This window comes from Bufo bufo, chromosome 3 (assembly GCF_905171765.1).
Source record: "Bufo bufo chromosome 3, aBufBuf1.1, whole genome shotgun sequence".
NCBI classification, from domain to species: Eukaryota; Metazoa; Chordata; class Amphibia; order Anura; family Bufonidae; genus Bufo; species Bufo bufo.
The window spans coordinates 147,413,717-147,431,014 of record NC_053391.1 but is presented as its reverse complement, the minus strand read 5'-3'; the positions used below and the strand labels follow the sequence as shown (position 1 = coordinate 147,431,014).

Here is a 17,298-nt window from a genome sequence, read left to right as displayed (position 1 = left end):
CACGCTATTAATACGAAAAAATCGTGTCCATCAGATCACGAACGGATGCGTATTATCGCCACAAATGATGAGGCACATGAAACTGTAAGAGAGCTCCTCACTTGTTATTGGGGCATCTTAAAATCGGACCCAGACATAGGTTGTCTAGTTGGGGATTCTCCTCTAATAACGTATCGCCGGGGTCGCAACCTGAGGGATCGTTTGGTCCATAGTTTTTTTCAAACCCCCACCACTACCACATGGCTGAATACCAACCTGAAAAGTACATTCCGATGTGGGGGATGTGTGGCATGCGGGGCTATTCAATTGGGTAATGAATTTGCCTGCACCGTCACACAGAAAACCTTCACTATTAGATCCTTCACTAATTGTAGAATCAAGGGGGTTGTGTACTTGACCACATGCACATGCGTGGGGAAAGCATTTTGGGAGTTCCGTAGGAGGATTGGAGAACATCTCAATGACATTCGGAAGTGTGCAGACACCCCAATTGCGAGACACGTCTTTTCCTGTCATAATGGCAAGGCGGATGTGATTAGGTTTCAGGGGATTGAAGTGGTCAGAATGTCCCCCAGAGGAGGAGACTTTGATAAAAGGTTGCAGCAAAAAGAGACACATTGGATATATAGACTGCGTACAGTTCAACCGCAGGGCTTCAATGAATATAACTCTTTTGTCTGCTTCCTCTAACCTGACCCCTTGTTCTCATGTTTTGACATCTATACAGGGAATGCAGAATTATTAGGCAAGTTGTATTTTTGAGGATTAATTTTATTATTGAACAACAACCATGTTCTCAATGAACCCAAAAAACTCAATTAATATCAAAGCTGAATATTTTTGGAAGTAGTTTTTAGTTTGTTTTTAGTTTTAGCTATTTTAGGGGGATATCTGTGTGTGCAGGTGACTATTACTGTGCATAATTATTAGGCAACTTAACAAAAAACAAATATATACCCATTTCAATTATTTATTTTTACCAGTGAAACCAATATAACATCTCAACATTCACAAATATACATTTCTGACATTCAAAAACAAAACAAAAACAAATCAGTGACCAATATAGCCACCTTTCTTTGCAAGGACACTCAAAAGCCTGCCATCCATGGATTCTGTCAGTGTTTTGATCTGTTCACCATCAACATTGCGTGCAGCAGCAACCACAGCCTCCCAGACACTGTTCAGAGAGGTGTACTGTTTTCCCTCCTTGTAAATCTCACATTTGATGATGGACCACAGGTTCTCAATGGGGTTCAGATCAGGTGAACAAGGAGGCCATGTCATTAGATTTTCTTCTTTTATACCCTTTCTTGCCAGCCACGCTGTGGAGTACTTGGACGCATGTGATGGAGCATTGTCCTGCATGAAAATCATGTTTTTCTTGAAGGATGCAGACTTCTTCCTGTACCACTGCTTGAAGAAGGTGTCTTCCAGAAACTGGCAGTAGGACTGGGAGTTGAGCTTGACTCCATCCTCAACCCGAAAAGGCCCCACAAGCTCATCTTTGATGATACCAGCCCAAACCAGTACTCCACCTCCACCTTGCTGGCGTCTGAGTCGGACTGGAGCTCTCTGCCCTTTACCAATCCAGCCACGGGCCCATCCATCTGGCCCATCAAGACTCACTCTCATTTCATCAGTCCATAAAACCTTAGAAAAATCAGTCTTGAGATATTTCTTGGCCCAGTCTTGACGTTTCAGCTTGTGTGTCTTGTTCAGTGGTGGTCGTCTTTCAGCCTTTCTTACCTTGGCCATGTCTCTGAGTATTGCACACCTTGTGCTTTTGGGCACTCCAGTGATGTTGCAGCTCTGAAATATGGCCAAACTGGTGGCAAGTGGCATCTTGGCAGCTGCACGCTTGACTTTTCTCAGTTCATGGGCAGTTATTTTGCGCCTTGGTTTTTCCACACGCTTCTTGCGACCCTGTTGACTATTTTGAATGAAACGCTTGATTGTTCGATGATCACGCTTCAGAAGCTTTGCAATTTTAAGAGTGCTGCATCCCTCTGCAAGATATCTCAGTATTTTTGACTTTTCTGAGCCTGTCAAGTCCTTCTTTTGACCCATTTTGCCAAAGCAAAGGAAGTTGCCTAATAATTATGCACACCTAATATAGGGTGTTGATGTCATTAGACCACACCCCTTCTCATTACAGAGATGCACATCACCTAATATGCTTAATTGGTAGTAGGCTTTCGAGCCTATACAGCTTGGAGTAAGACAACATGCATAAAGAGGATGATGTGGTCAAAATACTCATTTGCCTAATAATTCTGCACGCAGTGTATATATACACCGCCGTTTGGTCCCTCGTTCCCCAAGTAAGAGTGTTTTGATACCTCACACGTGATCGCTCCAAGGAGGTGGGGGACAGGATGGGCGGGGTTTAATTAGCGTCGTAGCCGCGCCCCTTGATCCTCCATTGACCGCTCCAGGGGCTCGATCCGGCTAAGGGGAGGGGCTTCCTCTTTATCAGCTGCGCGTCCTTGCGTACGGCCATTGTAGCGCTGTTTCCGCTGCCTCTGGACGGAGGCTGGCGGCTTTCTTGTTGTTTGTCCATCCCCACATCTAATCTGCTCCTGATGAGCCTAAAATGGCAAAATGCGTAGAGCTGTTAGTGGGGACAAACTTATGATACACACAGCCAGGTTTAGTCTGTTTGATTCGTGTTCACACCGCAGTAGTGGCCTGTATTTCTAGCCCTCTGATGAGTGTGGGCAGATGTTTATCAAACAGTGCGCTCATATCCAGGCATCACAAGTGTCATAGGGCTGCCTAGTAAATACCTCCCTTGATTCATGCTCATGCGGCAGTGGATGACAGTACTTGCACCACACGTCACAGTGGGAATGTGCGTTGATTCACAGGTCGCAACTGCTTAGCATGGGCAGATGTTTATCAAGGGGTTAAATATTTCTAGGGCAAGTAATTCACTGGCACGGCCGGACAATTGAGCATTGGCACTTATTGCCACTTACACCACGGTGAATATACCAGCCTTGCATGTACAAGAGTGGTTATTACTGCTCAGGATTATAGAGCAGTGTTTACTGCCTAGTGTCATACTGCTGTGGGATGTATTCGTGGACCAACACACATGTGTAGTTGGTTCCACTTACGTTGTTTCCCATATTGACTTGTGTTCACACCTGAGCTACAGGGCAGGCTGGGTCTTGCGCAATCGCATTAGACCAGCTGGTGCCATGTTATCTGTCGCCTGTATTGGTGTGGATATATGTTTGTCAATTGGGAGGTTTTACATTAGGTAGAGTTTTCCCTCCTGTTCACATTTTAATCAAGTTTCAATAAAGATGTAGTTTTACTAATTCTTTCACAACGTTCCTTTGCTCAGCATGGAGTTAAATGAAATTCTCTTATCTCACTCAGCTCCCCCAACTATCAGTCACTGATAATAGCTCCACACTTTCCCAAGTCTCACAAATCTGTTGGCTTTGGATAACATTTGATCCTGTCATGGCTGTCAAACTGCAATTTCAAGATATTAAAGGGGTTCTGTACTTTGTTTAAACTGATGATCTATCCTCTGGATAGATCATCAGCATCTGATCGGCGGGGTTCCGACACCAGGGACCCCCGCTGATCAGCTGTTTGAGAAGGCAGCGGCGCTCCATGAGGGCCGCGGCCTTCTCACTGTTTACCGCAGGTTCAGTGACGTCACGACTTGTATCAACTTGCCTTGGCGCGGCTAAGCTCTGTTCACTTGAATGGAGCTTAGCCCCGCCCAGGCAAGTTGATACTAGTCGTGACGTCACTGGACCGGCGGTAAACGGTGAGAAGGCCGTGGCGCTGCTGGAGCGCTGCTGCCTTCTCAAACAGCGGATAAGCGGGGGTCCCCGCCGATCAGATGCTGATGATCTATCCCGAGGATAGATCATCAGTTTAAACAAAGTGCAGAACCCCTTTAATTATTCCTGCTGCCTCCAACTCAAAAACATTTCACATATCCTCTCTTTTCTTAACCCTGAGTCAACAAAAATGGTAAGCATACCCTCATAATCTCCTGCCTTGACTACTACAACATGCTGCCAAGTCAATCCACCTCTACTCCTGTTTCAACTTCACCTCTGCCGGGTGTTGGACCGCCCTCTGTATCTCCAGCTAAATTCACTCTGCGTTCACTGTTAGGCCCCTTTCACACGGGCGAGAATTCCTCGCGGGTGCAATGCGTGAGGTGAACGCATTGCACCCGCACTGAATCCAGACCCATTCACTTCAATGGGGCTGTGTACATAAGCGGTGATTTTCACGCATCACTTGTGCGTTGCGTGAAAATCACAGCAAGCTCTATATTGTGCGTTTTTCGAGCAACGCAGGCCCCATAGAAGTGAATAGGGCTGCGTGAAAATCGCAAGCATCCGCAAGCAAGTACGGATGCGGTGCGATTTTCACGCATGGTTGCTAAGAGACGATCAGAATGGGGACCCGATCTTTATTATTTTCCCTTATAACATGGATGGGGTGAGTTAAATTTGTTTATTATTTTTAACCCCTCAATGGACATTTTACTAAGCATTCTGTATTAAGAATGCTATTATTTTCCCTTATAACCATGTTATAAGGGAAAATAATCAAATCTATGAAGAAGTCCGGGTTTGGGTCTAGGTACCAAACATGCCGATTTTTCTCACGCGCGTGCAAAACGCATTAAAACGCTTTACACTGGCGCTGAAAAATTGCGCATTTTCTCGCAACGCACCCGCATCTTGTCCAGCCCTCACACGCGACGCCCGTGTTTGCAAGAGGCCTTAATGTATAGTGGGAACTTTTGAAATAGTTTTGCCTAACGTATGTTCAGCTGTATGGAAATAGTTGTATAGGCATACAGTTGCATAAGGCCTCTTGCACACAACCGTATGGCTTTTTCAGTATTTCGCGATCCGCAAAAGCGGACCTGCAAAAAATACGGATGACGTCCGTGTACATTTTGTTTTTTGGGGAACGGAACAGCTGGCCCCTGGTAGAGCAGTACTATCCTTGTCTGTTATGCGGACAATAATAGGACATGTTCTATCTTTGAACGGAACGGAAAAACGGAACTACGGAAACGGAAGGCATACGGAGTACCTTCGGTTTTTTTGCGGATCCATTGAAATGAATGGTTCCGTATACGGAATGCAAAAAACTGAACGTAAACGGAAAAAAAAAACTTTGTGTGCAAGAGGCCTAAGTATGTCAGTGACTGCATTTTTCAGGTACTGTACACTGTGTGATATGCATGTTTTTATTATACAGTATATCTGCAACCAAACATAAGCCAAATGAACACCCTTTTGTCAGTTGTTTGCACATGAAAGTCTATGGCGATATCAGTGTTTTCACTGGGACATTTTTTCTACTGGCTATGTTGATACGTTGCAATACAGATATTGTGTGAATTGAGCCTTAAATGCTTTTTTCCTACCCAAAGTGCATAACATTACATTTACGGCTCATGCACACGACCGTAGTTTTGGCCAGCATCTGATCCGCAATTTTTGTAGATTAGATGTGGATCCATTCATCTCTGTGGGGCTGCAAAAGATGTGGACAGCACACCCATGTGTTGTCCGCATCCGTAAGTCTGTTCCACGGCCTCGCAAGAAAATGTTGTATTCTTGTCCGTTGTGTGGACAAGGATAGGACATTGTGAAGGAGTAAAAAAAAAATCATGACAGTCTCTCAGTCTCTCGGGCAGTATCCATGTTTTGTGGATCTGCGATTTGCAGACCGGAAAAAACGGATATGGTTGTGTGCAGGATCCCTTAGCAGCATTAATCTTCATTTGTCTTTTCTCTGCCAAGTCATTCTGTAATAATATTATTCTCCTTCCTTTACTGGGAGCATATTATCTGCAAATATTGAAATTGTACTCTGTAAGTCATATACAAGGTCTCTATTACCATATTACTCCCATACTACAGGATATTGCTTGGTTCTCTAAGTAATATTCTGTAGTGATAGTGGTCTATAATAAGTACACATGAAAAAATGACTACATAGTAATTCCTTCCAACCCTGCGCCTTAGTAGTACCCGCCAGACACTGTTCTATTATGCTGCAGCAATTGAACAGTCACAAGAGCGGACCGCAAAACACATACGGTCGAGTGCATGTAGTCTTAAGTACAAATTTTGTGTTTTTTTGTAATGTTTCTGTTGGGTATAGATATATAGGGTACACTTAATTTCTGCCCACTATTGTCCAGCACTTAAAAGGGCCATTTAGCATGCACAGTTTCACTCACAAGTATAACTTGTAAGATTGAAAGTGGTTGAAATATTTCTAGTATGTAGATTTTAGAAGTAGAAAAACCTGAGCAGTTCCAGTATATCTGCAGTGAGTTTTCTCTCTTTTCTTCTTACTTTCCTCCTGATTGCTAGTATGACCTTCAGGAGACAATCATTCCCTGCTGTGAGCCTGTTCCAGGAACTCTAGTTACTCTGGTGTTTTTTTTAGAATTCTGTTTTCAATTGATCGATTTTACTGTGGCCTTTGATTGAGATGTAGTGTGTCTGCTTCCAAGTTAAATGCCCTGAGTCATGGTGTAAAAAACACGCCAGCAATTTCTTTAGGTCATCAAAAGGAATATGACAAATCTATATATTGTAAGAATCAAAAGTGAAATAGTAGTAAAAATGGCTAAACAGAGATTCAAGTGATGGAGGCTATTTCTTTGCCTGGCTGCAGTAGAGATTATGCCCTGTAAATGTATTGATTCACACTGGAACAAAAATAATCCAGGCTCAAAAATAACATTTTGAAAACAAAAAAATATTTGTACTGTGTTGTTCATGTATCATTTGTACTATTTAACCATGCTATTTGACAAGACCTTTATATTTTAAAAATTGTATATATTCTATCCTATTATAGAGAGAGTGATAAGGACAAATAGTACTAGACAATAGAAATTAGCACTACCGAATGTCAGCACTGACATCTTCTGCCAATAATCTAGTCCAGACTGAACTGAGAACACAGTGATAAGGTTAGGATTTCATCTAGGATGTCTTCCTGGGGTTTTTACAAGGAGATGGGAATAAATGCAATAAGCGCTAGCCAGAGAGGCAGAGATAAGGAAATGGCAGAACAGACGGCACTCCACTGTAACTTCCATAGCAGTAGATGGGAGCTGCACTGTGTCGTAACTCGGTGTCATGGTGGGGAGTGGGGGAAACCCCCCACCGTATGATGACTGGGGGATAAGGAAAGCAACTAGGCCTGAACACAAGGATAAGGGAGCAGGTCACCTCCTATTGCATCCCTATACCTCACCCTAACTCCTCTCCGTATGAGCGGACCTGGATGGTAGGATGGCTCATACCCTGGATACCTGAGGCCCTGAGTCGAGGTGCCCTGTTCTTTCAGGACACGGAATAACAGGAGTCTCAAAAGACCTAGAAGCAGGGAAAGGAAAATACCATATGCAGCAACTGGATCGGCAGGTAAGAACACCGGAAAACACTTACCTGCCGATCCAGTTGCTGCATATGGTCTTTTCCTTTCCCTTCTTCTAGGCCTTTTGAGACTCCTCTCCTTAACTCCTTTGTGAGGGATTTTCAGGGCGACTCAGGGCCTCAGGTATCCAGGGTATGAGCCGTCCTACCATCCAGGTCCGCTCATACGGTGAGGAGTTAGGGCGAGGTATAAGGTTGCAATAGGAGGTGACCTGCTCCCTTATCCTTGTGTTCAGGCCTAGTTGCTTTCCTTATGGACCGTCATAGTAACATTATTAAAGGTTACGTTTTATCTTTATGTATATTCTAATGGATTGCCTTCCTTGTACAGTGTTATAATATACTTTCTATGTTGGAAAGTATATTATAGTGCATTTGTATTGTGTGGCAGTTGTGTGCGGTTCTGCTGCGATACTGCAGGTATATAGAGGGACAAGCGTTATTGGAACAAGTAATTTCTACTGGTGTGATATACCAGTAGCCCCCCAAAAAAACTGATTGAACCAGGGTGTTATAAACCAATATACTTTCTTTATAGTGCATTTGGGTACTGTATAGTGCATTTGCGCATGCGCGTACGCGAAAATTATATTGCCGATATTTTGCATTGAAAAAAATTATGAATGGAGATCGCAAATTCAAATACATCTGGTATGTCACTGTCCATGTTGTGGGACTATTTGTGCACTTCTAGTAATTTTTTCCTGGCTGCAAATATGAGCTGAAGGTTTTTCAGGTGCGCCTGCCATTAAAATGAATGGGACCCGCCCGAACTTGCGGTTCGCGAACATTTGATCGTGTTCGCGCGAGCGCGTTTGCGAACCATCCCGGTAGATGTTCGTCCATCACTAGTAATAAACCTAGCCATTACATATTTTTTCTTATCAGATGTTTTACTCACAAAAAGGAACTAACAGCAAGATCTTTTTGCTCCTACATAACTGTCACGGATGAAGTAGGGGAGAACACCAAAAGACAATCAAGAAGGAAGGGGAAAGACACTAGGCCTCACCGCTAGGGAAGGAAAAGGGTCATCACCTATAAAACCCTGCTCCTGGCCCTAACTCCTATCTGTATGGGCACCTCTCGATGGTAGAGATACCCATACACAGGAACCTAGAAAACCCTGGTGACCCTCAGATGCCCTAAAGATAATGACAGGGCAGAGACCACCCGTTCCTTCCCTGGTGAAAGAACTAGTGTCTCACTGAGGCCTAGTAAACAACCAGGGGGGGGGGAATACAAAACACAAAAAGCGGAACACTTAACTTCAGAGGAAGATGGATGAACAGGACTTCAACACGAACCACACTCCAGCTCTTCCAGGACCAAATGAAGCTATCCCAAGCAAGGAGTGATGGGAAAAGTCAGACTAAATAGGGCGAGGTAAAGGTCACATGATCCACACCTGAACAGGAGGTGTGGACATACCAGCATAACACAGACAAAGTGAAACCGAAAAAGGGCTGTCAGATTACTAATGCGTAGATAATCTTTTAGACCTTCTGAGACCTGTCACAGATGTGACAATAACCTTTCTTTATATCCTTCTGGGTATAGTCCTTTTCTTGACTTCCCTTTTTTAGGTTGCTTGCTTGTCTCTCAAACTTAACATCATTGGAGCAGATGTGGTATATCCATAAAAACTGAACCACTGGAATTGCTTTCTTTTGTGCCTAGTGATAGTCAGAGGATCCAGACCATCATGTAAGAGGGAGTTGATCAATGTACTTTTTCTATACACTTGGAGATAAATCCACCCCTATCCTTTTCAGTCAAAACATCAAAGAACTCCACTCAGGATTGACTATACTTCCATGTGAGCTTGATGCTCAGTTTAATGGAAGTATGGGCACATTCCTCCAGTTGTGAAATGCCAAAATATAGTGTATACATTTTGACCATGAGATCGTAGAGTAATGTCCTAAGGTATTTTGGACATCATCTTTTTCCCACAGGCTGTGGTGGAATAAGGCAGCAATAGAAAATAAATTATAAAATAACTGATAGAGGGTTTTCCATTCCCTAGAGAAAGAAAATCACAATTTCATGTCGAAGTGAGAGGGAACTCTAACAAATTGCTCGCATACACATGTGGAATTACGGATTGGAGCAGATTGAAAAAGAAATACAAAAGAACTGAAAGATAAAATATAACAACTTTTGGTCAGGGAAGATATCTGATAAGGTACTAGAGGTGGATCATAGAAAGTAAAAAAGGACAGATGATGATCCTGCCATGGCTGCTTCAATCAAGAATGAGGCGAGGGGCATGCAGAGGAAGCTTGAGGAGCAAAGGTGCACAGAGCGGCTTTGGCCTGCCCTTGCTGCACTTAACTGCTCATTTGCATATGGATTAAAAGTACTAGAATAAAGCAACAAATTGGTAAGTGAAAGACATCATTACATTCAACTGAGCTAGTCTTTCAAGGCATTGTGCCTGGTTTAACAATGAATTGACAGATCCCATTTAGATTAATATATGACACATGGAAAATACCTAAGTAAGAATGCATTTATTATTCAAAGTAGTAAAAAAGTGTAGTCTGTAGTAAATCAATATGGGATAGCACGCTATCAATATTTCTCGTGACAAATGTTTTAAACTATTAAAAGTTCACAGTGGGATTATATTTTATTAACTTAAAGCAGGAACATTTGCCTTAGGCCGAATGCACACGGCCGTGTTCCGTGGCCGAGAGCGGTCCGTGGTATGCCGGGCTGGATTCCTGTTCAGAGCAGAAGCGCACGGCTTCATTGGTTGCTATGACGCCGTGCGCTTCATGCCGCCGCTGCACTACAGTAATACACTCGTATGATCTATACGAGTGTATTACTGTACAGCAGCGGCGGCATGAAGCGCACGGCGTCATAGCAACCAATGACGCCGTGCGCTCCTGCTCTGAACAGGAATCCAGCCCGGCATACCACGGACCGCTCTTGGCCGTGGAACACAGCCGTGTGCATTCGGCCTTAAAAGGGTTATCTTGTCTGGATAAATCCTTCTCTAAATGAGCACCCTCTAGCAGTTAGCTCTTGGGGAAGCTGTGGGTGGCTGCATGAAGTATCAAAGGAATGGGTGACCATGTATTACATAGTTGCTGTGTATCCTTCAGTTTGGCAGCCAATCTTTACAGTGGCTCTCTACTTTGTCTAATAGAGAGTATACTTAGGACATGTGAACAAGAGTTATCCAAACAGGATAACCATTTTTATTTTTTACAGTTTTTTGCAGTGTTTTTAATGCTTCCAGATTCTATGTAGAGCGTCTATACAGAATTATTAAATTCACTACATGCAAGCCTTTTTTGGTAAAAAAATAAGATGCCAACAAAACCTAAAGGTCTTTTTACATGGACTGATGTTTCGTGCAATTATTGGGAACAAACCAAATGTTCCTGATAATTGCCTGATCGTCAGTGATGAGGGCTGCATTTACATGCAGAAATCGCTTCCACTGTATGAGGACAATCAATCGCAACAGCAATAACTTGTCCCCATAGAAAATCTTTGTTTCTGGGCAGCAGATCCCTGTCTACATCGCGTGATCTGCTACACAGAAACTATGATTTTTGCTGCTGGCTAAATGACACAATCACCCAATGAATGGCCGTTTTATTATCCAAAGTAGCAAAAAATGTACTCTATAATAAACGAAAATATCAGATTGCTTGCTGTCAATATTTCTCATGACTATTGTTTTAAAAATCACCTGATGAATGAACATTTGCTTGATCGCTGGCATCTTTAACACTGGCCAATTATTGGGAACGATTATTTCTACAAACACTCATCCCTGATGACTGGCCTGATTACCGGTTCTTGTGAAAGGACCGTACGTCTATGTCGGCATTCATAGACTTGCTTGACACAATGGTTAGAATGCAGCTTAATTCACAGTAGGACATTTCTGCATTGATAAGCTCTAGATGTCACAGAATTTAGGAACTATAGCGTCTAGGCCTAAAGATCCTTCAATAATTTGCAAACTGAAATAAAGCACTGAGATATAAAAGTCAACTCTTTTACAGACACACGTGGAGCCCCAGTATGGCAGAAAACCTGTGCGGCATGCGGATTTATTCCAAAATGGATCCTTTTGAATTGACTCTAAATGTCTGCACGGTTTTGCAGTTAAAACTGCTTTTTATCTGTGGGGACTTTACAAAAGATAGAGATCATTATTTATTCTGTTTATTTATATACATATATCTAAATATAATTTATTTTTATTTTTATTTATTTTTTCTCTCTCTCGCTGGAATCCAACTCCCGTTTACCATCCCCAGATAGGCCCCTGTTTGTCTCTCACTGAAATATTTATGTATGCAATTTAAAGAGGACCTTTCACCAAGATACATGTATTGAAATAGTTATACTACTTTACAGTGCGGCCCCCAGTGATGTCTTTCCGCTTATTTTTTTTCAAAGGACCCCCCTTTTGTCCGCTGTGGTCCCCGTTTGTTTTGGCGCCTCATATGTGCAGTACGCCAGTCCTGCAGGGTGAGCGAATATGAGGTCACAGGGGTAGTTAACAAACCGAGGGTTGCTCTTGGTACTCACAGTTTTTATTTACCCTGGGCAGGCGTACAGCAGTGATGGAGAGGCTGGCACATGAATCCTCTGGGGCACTCTCTGTGTATAGGGACCAGGCCAGGTGGTAGGTGAGGTGCCCTGGGTGTTGGAAGTTTAATGTGCCTGTAGCAAGATCCCTTATAGTTCGTGACGCCAGTGCCGGTAACGGTGGCACACCAATTTGTTGTAGGAATAATTGAGGTACACAAAGTTGCAGTGAACCAGAACTTATTTTTACTGAACAGTTCAACTATTTATAGGTTTCAGTTAGTTCCACATGTAAAATGTTGGTCATAGGCAGGCTTTACATAAGTGGCAGGCAAAGTCTTTGCAAGATACTCAGAGGGAATAACACTTACAGATCAGGCTGTATTTTCCTCAGATCCTGTCTGGCTTTCTCCAAGGCCCGTATGCCCTATAGCTGGCTTTATCCTTGGGTAGGGAAAACTTCCTCTGATATAAATCCTCTTGCTGTAAATATCCTTCTGCCCTTCAGCTTTCTACTTAGCTGGATAAAAGTGGCTCTGCACTGTACTTTTCAAGGTGCTAGATATCTTCAGGAGGCAACTTCTTCTCCTGGGTTAACTTCTGAGCTTTGCTTACTCAGGAACCTCAGGCAGGCTAGACTGAGCTACTTAGCCTCCTGGACTGGACTGAACTAACTCTTTCCTGTCTGGGCCTAACTATATATACTGGGGGTTCCCTAGCTCCCTCTACAGCTTGGGAGGAGAAACTACACCCCTAGCAGGCCCAGTACACAGGAGATAACATGAAAATATGCATTACAATGCAATACAAAACACAATAGCAATTTCCCACAGGAGGTGGGGCAACATGACCCTTAGTAGTGCCCACCCTTACGTAGTGGGACACTACATATGCTAATGAGGCGATTCAGTTAAACTAGGCGGGGACTTGAATTTATCCTGGGCGCGGTTATCTTCTCCCTGGCTGTGAGCGCATTCAATCAGAGCGCCCCGCTCTTAGCCAGGGAGAAGGAGCTCAAGTTCTCACGAGATTCGATGTCTCTTAGGGGGTGGTGGGAGGTAAATTTGTAAAACTAACATCATGTTCGCTTGCCTAGGGGGAGTATTAGTAAAGGTTGAACAAGTTGCTTGTTTTCTAGGGTTATTTTTCATACTTACCCACAGGATGCTGCTGCTGCCACCTATGCCGCCGCCATTGCGATGCTCTCCGCCAAAATGGCGCACGGCTCGGGATGTGTAAAAGCTCAAGTTCTCGCGAATCTCGCAAGAACTTGAGCTCCTTCTCCCTGGCTAAGAGCGGGGCGTTCTGATTGGATGCTATCGCAGCCAGGGAGAAGATAACCACGCCCAGGACAAATTCAAGTCCCCGCCTAGTTGACCGAATCGCTTCATTAGCATAAGAGGTGCCAAAACAAACGGGGACCACAGGGACCACAGCAAAAAAATAAAAAATGCAGAAAGACATCACTCGGGGCCGCACTGTAAGGTAATATAACTATTTCAATATATGTATCTGCAGTACGCAGGCCTGCAGGGTATAGCGATGTGAGGTCACGGTTACTTAGGCAAACGAGGGTTACTCACAGTTTGTAGGATGACCCTGGGCAGCGTACAGCAGTGATGAAGAGGCTGGCACAGACGTCCTCTGGGGCACTCTCTGTATATGGGGACCAGGCCTGATGGTGGGTGAGGTGCCCTGGATGTTGCAGATGTTTAATGTGCCTAGGGCAAGGTCCCTTTAAGGTTCATGACGCCAGTGCCTCTAACGGTGGCACACCGATTGGTAGTAGCAATAAGTAAGGAACACGTTGGGGTGAACCAAACTTTTCTTTACTGGAAACAGTTCAACTTTATACACTTTGAATTCAGTTCCACTTTGCAGCAGTAATCAATAGCAGGCTTTACATAAATGGCAGGTAATGTTCTTTGCAATATACTCAGAGGGTGAAATCATCACTCACAGACCAGGCTGCACTATTCCTCAGATATCCTGGCTGTATGTATCCCAAGGCCCGTATGCCCTAATGCTGGCTTTTATCCTTGGTAGCAATCCTCCTCAGGTATATATCCCTTGCTTTAGTTTAATGATCCTTCTGCCCTTCAGCTTACTTGACTAGCTGGAACACTGGCTCTGCTCTGCTCTGGTTAGGGAACTGCAGGTTTCTCCCAGGAGGCAAACTCTTCTCTTGGGGTGAATCTTCTGAGCTAACAGGAGCTCAGGAACTTCAGGCAGGCTAGACTGCACTTACTAGCCTCCTGGACTGCACTACTCCTTCCAGTCTGGGCCAAACTATATATATTAGGGGCTCCCTAGCTCCCTCTAGTGCCTAGAAGGAGGAACTACACCCTAACAGGCCTGATACCCAGATAGCACAGGGAAAATACACATAACACATCATATCAATTACAATGATCATATTAACCCTTGTGTAGTGCCCATATTTACCTAGTGGGACACTACATATCCTGGTGCAAGGTCCTCTTTAATTGTGGTGTAATCTATATGGAAGAATTGGGCATGATGTCTCTATGAGATGATATTCCCATGTTTATAGGATTATAATGTGTTGTACTTTTTTTTGACTAATAAATAAAAAGTCTGCTTTATACCTGTGACTTCAATGTATGTCCGTACCCTGGAAATATCACACATTTTGATTGTATCAGAGGACTTGTCAGTCGTAGCATCAGTGTTGTAGATTTTATTCTGCACTTCATCAATGAGAGGGAGGTTTCTAGATCTAACAATATATTTCAAGCAAGACAAATAAGGCAATCACGTATTTGTAATTAAAATGATTTCAGAAGCATATTCTTATCAAACAAAACACAGCAGGGCATAATGGTATACAGCACACTTGTGAATAGTGATGTCATATTTATAGCTGCACACATAATAAGAAATAATGGCTTCTTTTTTCTTCTGCGTTATTTTCTAGACTCTTGCCACACCTGCTCCATTTGCTGTTGACACAATCTGCCAATGCCAAGCTCCACATGAGAAATTAACCATTGCACAGGCCCATTTAGGAACACCGGGTGAGTCACAATGTTTTATGCTTTTGAAACAAGTTTTTTTTTTTTTTTTTTTTAAAACATAAATTATTTAATCCTACATATTTCAGAGAAAATGCATGCGTTGTAGAAGTTTCTTAATGCATTAAAGTGCTAATCCCATTTTAAGCAATTACTACATATCCACTGTATATACAGTAGAATAAATATCTGATAAGTGAGGGTCCCAAAGGTAACAACCATTCTCCATTGAAGTCTATAGGAGTTACAGATAGAGTCAACCCAAGCGACACATTAGAGAGAAACCGATGAGACCTGCACATATCAAACATTTAAGACCTGTCATGACTTTTACTCATGAAAACTGAGTACCTAACTGTTGAAATCGGTGTATGAATGGGGTCGGTGATGACACATTTCACAGGATTCAGCAGTCCAATACCATTTATTTTCCATCCAAGTTATACAGTCACTTGAGTGAATCCACGGTACCAAAACAGAACATGAACAACAAAACTTTGCATGTTTTGGCACTAACTAAACAATAGGTTTTTTCTCACCTATAGTCTCAGCATAACCTGGGAGATTAAGCTTTTCACAGCGAACAGGTAGGGCAGCTTCCAGGCTTCTGACCCTGAATGACCATTTCAGCCCTGTATTTATCTCCATAGTAATGGGTCCAGCAGCTACACCTGGATTTTTCTCAGGCTAGGGGAAAGTGTTGTACTGGAGTGGTGAGGGAATGGCATGTTCTACTACCAACACCTGCATGCCATTCCATAAAAATCCAGGCCCATAAAACACTTTAAAGAAAACTGCCTCAGCAAACTACACTTTGCTGAAACAACCCATCTTTCCTGTATTCTTTTACCTTATCCATCTGACCATATTGGGTGAGATATAGACACCCTCCAGTACTTTACCAGCCACCATGCTAACTAACCTAATTCTATGCTGGCCCTCTGAGAAGCCCTCTGTTTTTCCCTTAATGTGACCTCCCCATTTCAGAAATATGGACACTGGTGGGAGTTATGTTAGGTACTCAGCTTATATTTATAAAAGTTATGACAGGTCCTGGGAATGCCTCTTTAAAGAAGAAGTAGTTGGAGAGTGAAAAGTCCAAGAGAACAAGGAAGAATAATATTCTTTAGAGTGCCATCAGGATGCGGTCCATCAGCGGGATCTATGTTTGGATTATGGGCTGCACCTGTACATGTTATTTGAAGCTATAACATATACAGTACAACCTATTTAATCATCCGAGGGATGAGCTGAATGTGTGACAAAATATTATAACTATTGGGCCCCTTGATAAAGCGGAGCGAAACGTCCGTTGGGGTGCGCTCTCTACCGGTCCAGGTTTTGATCCCTTTTGTGATCCCTCTCAACTTTAGGTAATATGCTTTAGTTTGTTTGCTCATTTTGGGTCTATTACTACTATTGTTGCCTTTTTATACTGCCTATGGACTTACTCTGAGGTGCTTTACATGTGGCTCTCATATTGGCTCATACTCGTGCAGTTTCTATATGTCTAGTGGGGGGTCTTTTACATTTATTGGAGGTGGTTCCAATATTGCTTGCATTTTGCGGCACTTATGTCATCTATTGGGTTTTCCCCTCGATTTGGATCAATTACTTTCTGTGTCCGGTAGACGAGCTGCTGTCACGGCTGTATGTGAGCAACAATAGTATACACAGTAAAAGAGCTACTGACCGGACCCAAACTAGGGAGGATAAAGGGTGACCCCTGTCTGACCCTCAAAGCTCTCCCTATGCTGCTAAAGCACATGCCCGGATCCAAATGGTGGAACGAGGCATGCCCACGTGCCTAAGACTGATGACCACTGTAACCCCTACAATAGTGGAAGGGGCACGGCCACCGGTGCCCTACTCAGTATATGGAGGGAACCGTGGCCACCTCAGATCCAGTGAGAAAATAATCAGGTACACAACAATGTCTGTACACTTAGCTGAAGGTGTTGCAGCCGCAGAGAAGACGGATCCAAGGACAGCTGGCAATATCCGGAGTGCTTGCTGCAGCAGAACACAGGTCCAGTGAACTGATAGCTACAAGTGAAGATACTAAAGCAAGAGCTACAACTGAAATGAGAACTATAATCCACGCCCTACAATAGGAGGAGGGGTGATATAAAGAGAGGGAAATCAAACGCATGAGGAACAGCTGGGAGGAAGGAAACCAAAAGTAAACAGAGCAGTGAGAACTCCTCCCAGCTCTAGTAGTGACATCATCACAGGGGTGG

The 17,298-nt window shown here is 43.4% G+C and overlaps 1 protein-coding gene across 1 annotated transcript in view; it reads left to right on the top strand.

Annotated features, from left to right (window-relative positions):
* Nucleotides 1-17,298, top strand: part of PCYT1B (phosphate cytidylyltransferase 1B, choline) — a 150,181-nt gene that overhangs the window by 69,132 nt on the left and 63,751 nt on the right. The window contains exon 2 of the mRNA XM_040421823.1: nucleotides 14,962-15,061. Coding sequence (XP_040277757.1) covers nucleotides 14,962-15,061 — 100 coding nt within the window. The remainder of the gene's footprint in view (nucleotides 1-14,961; nucleotides 15,062-17,298) is intronic.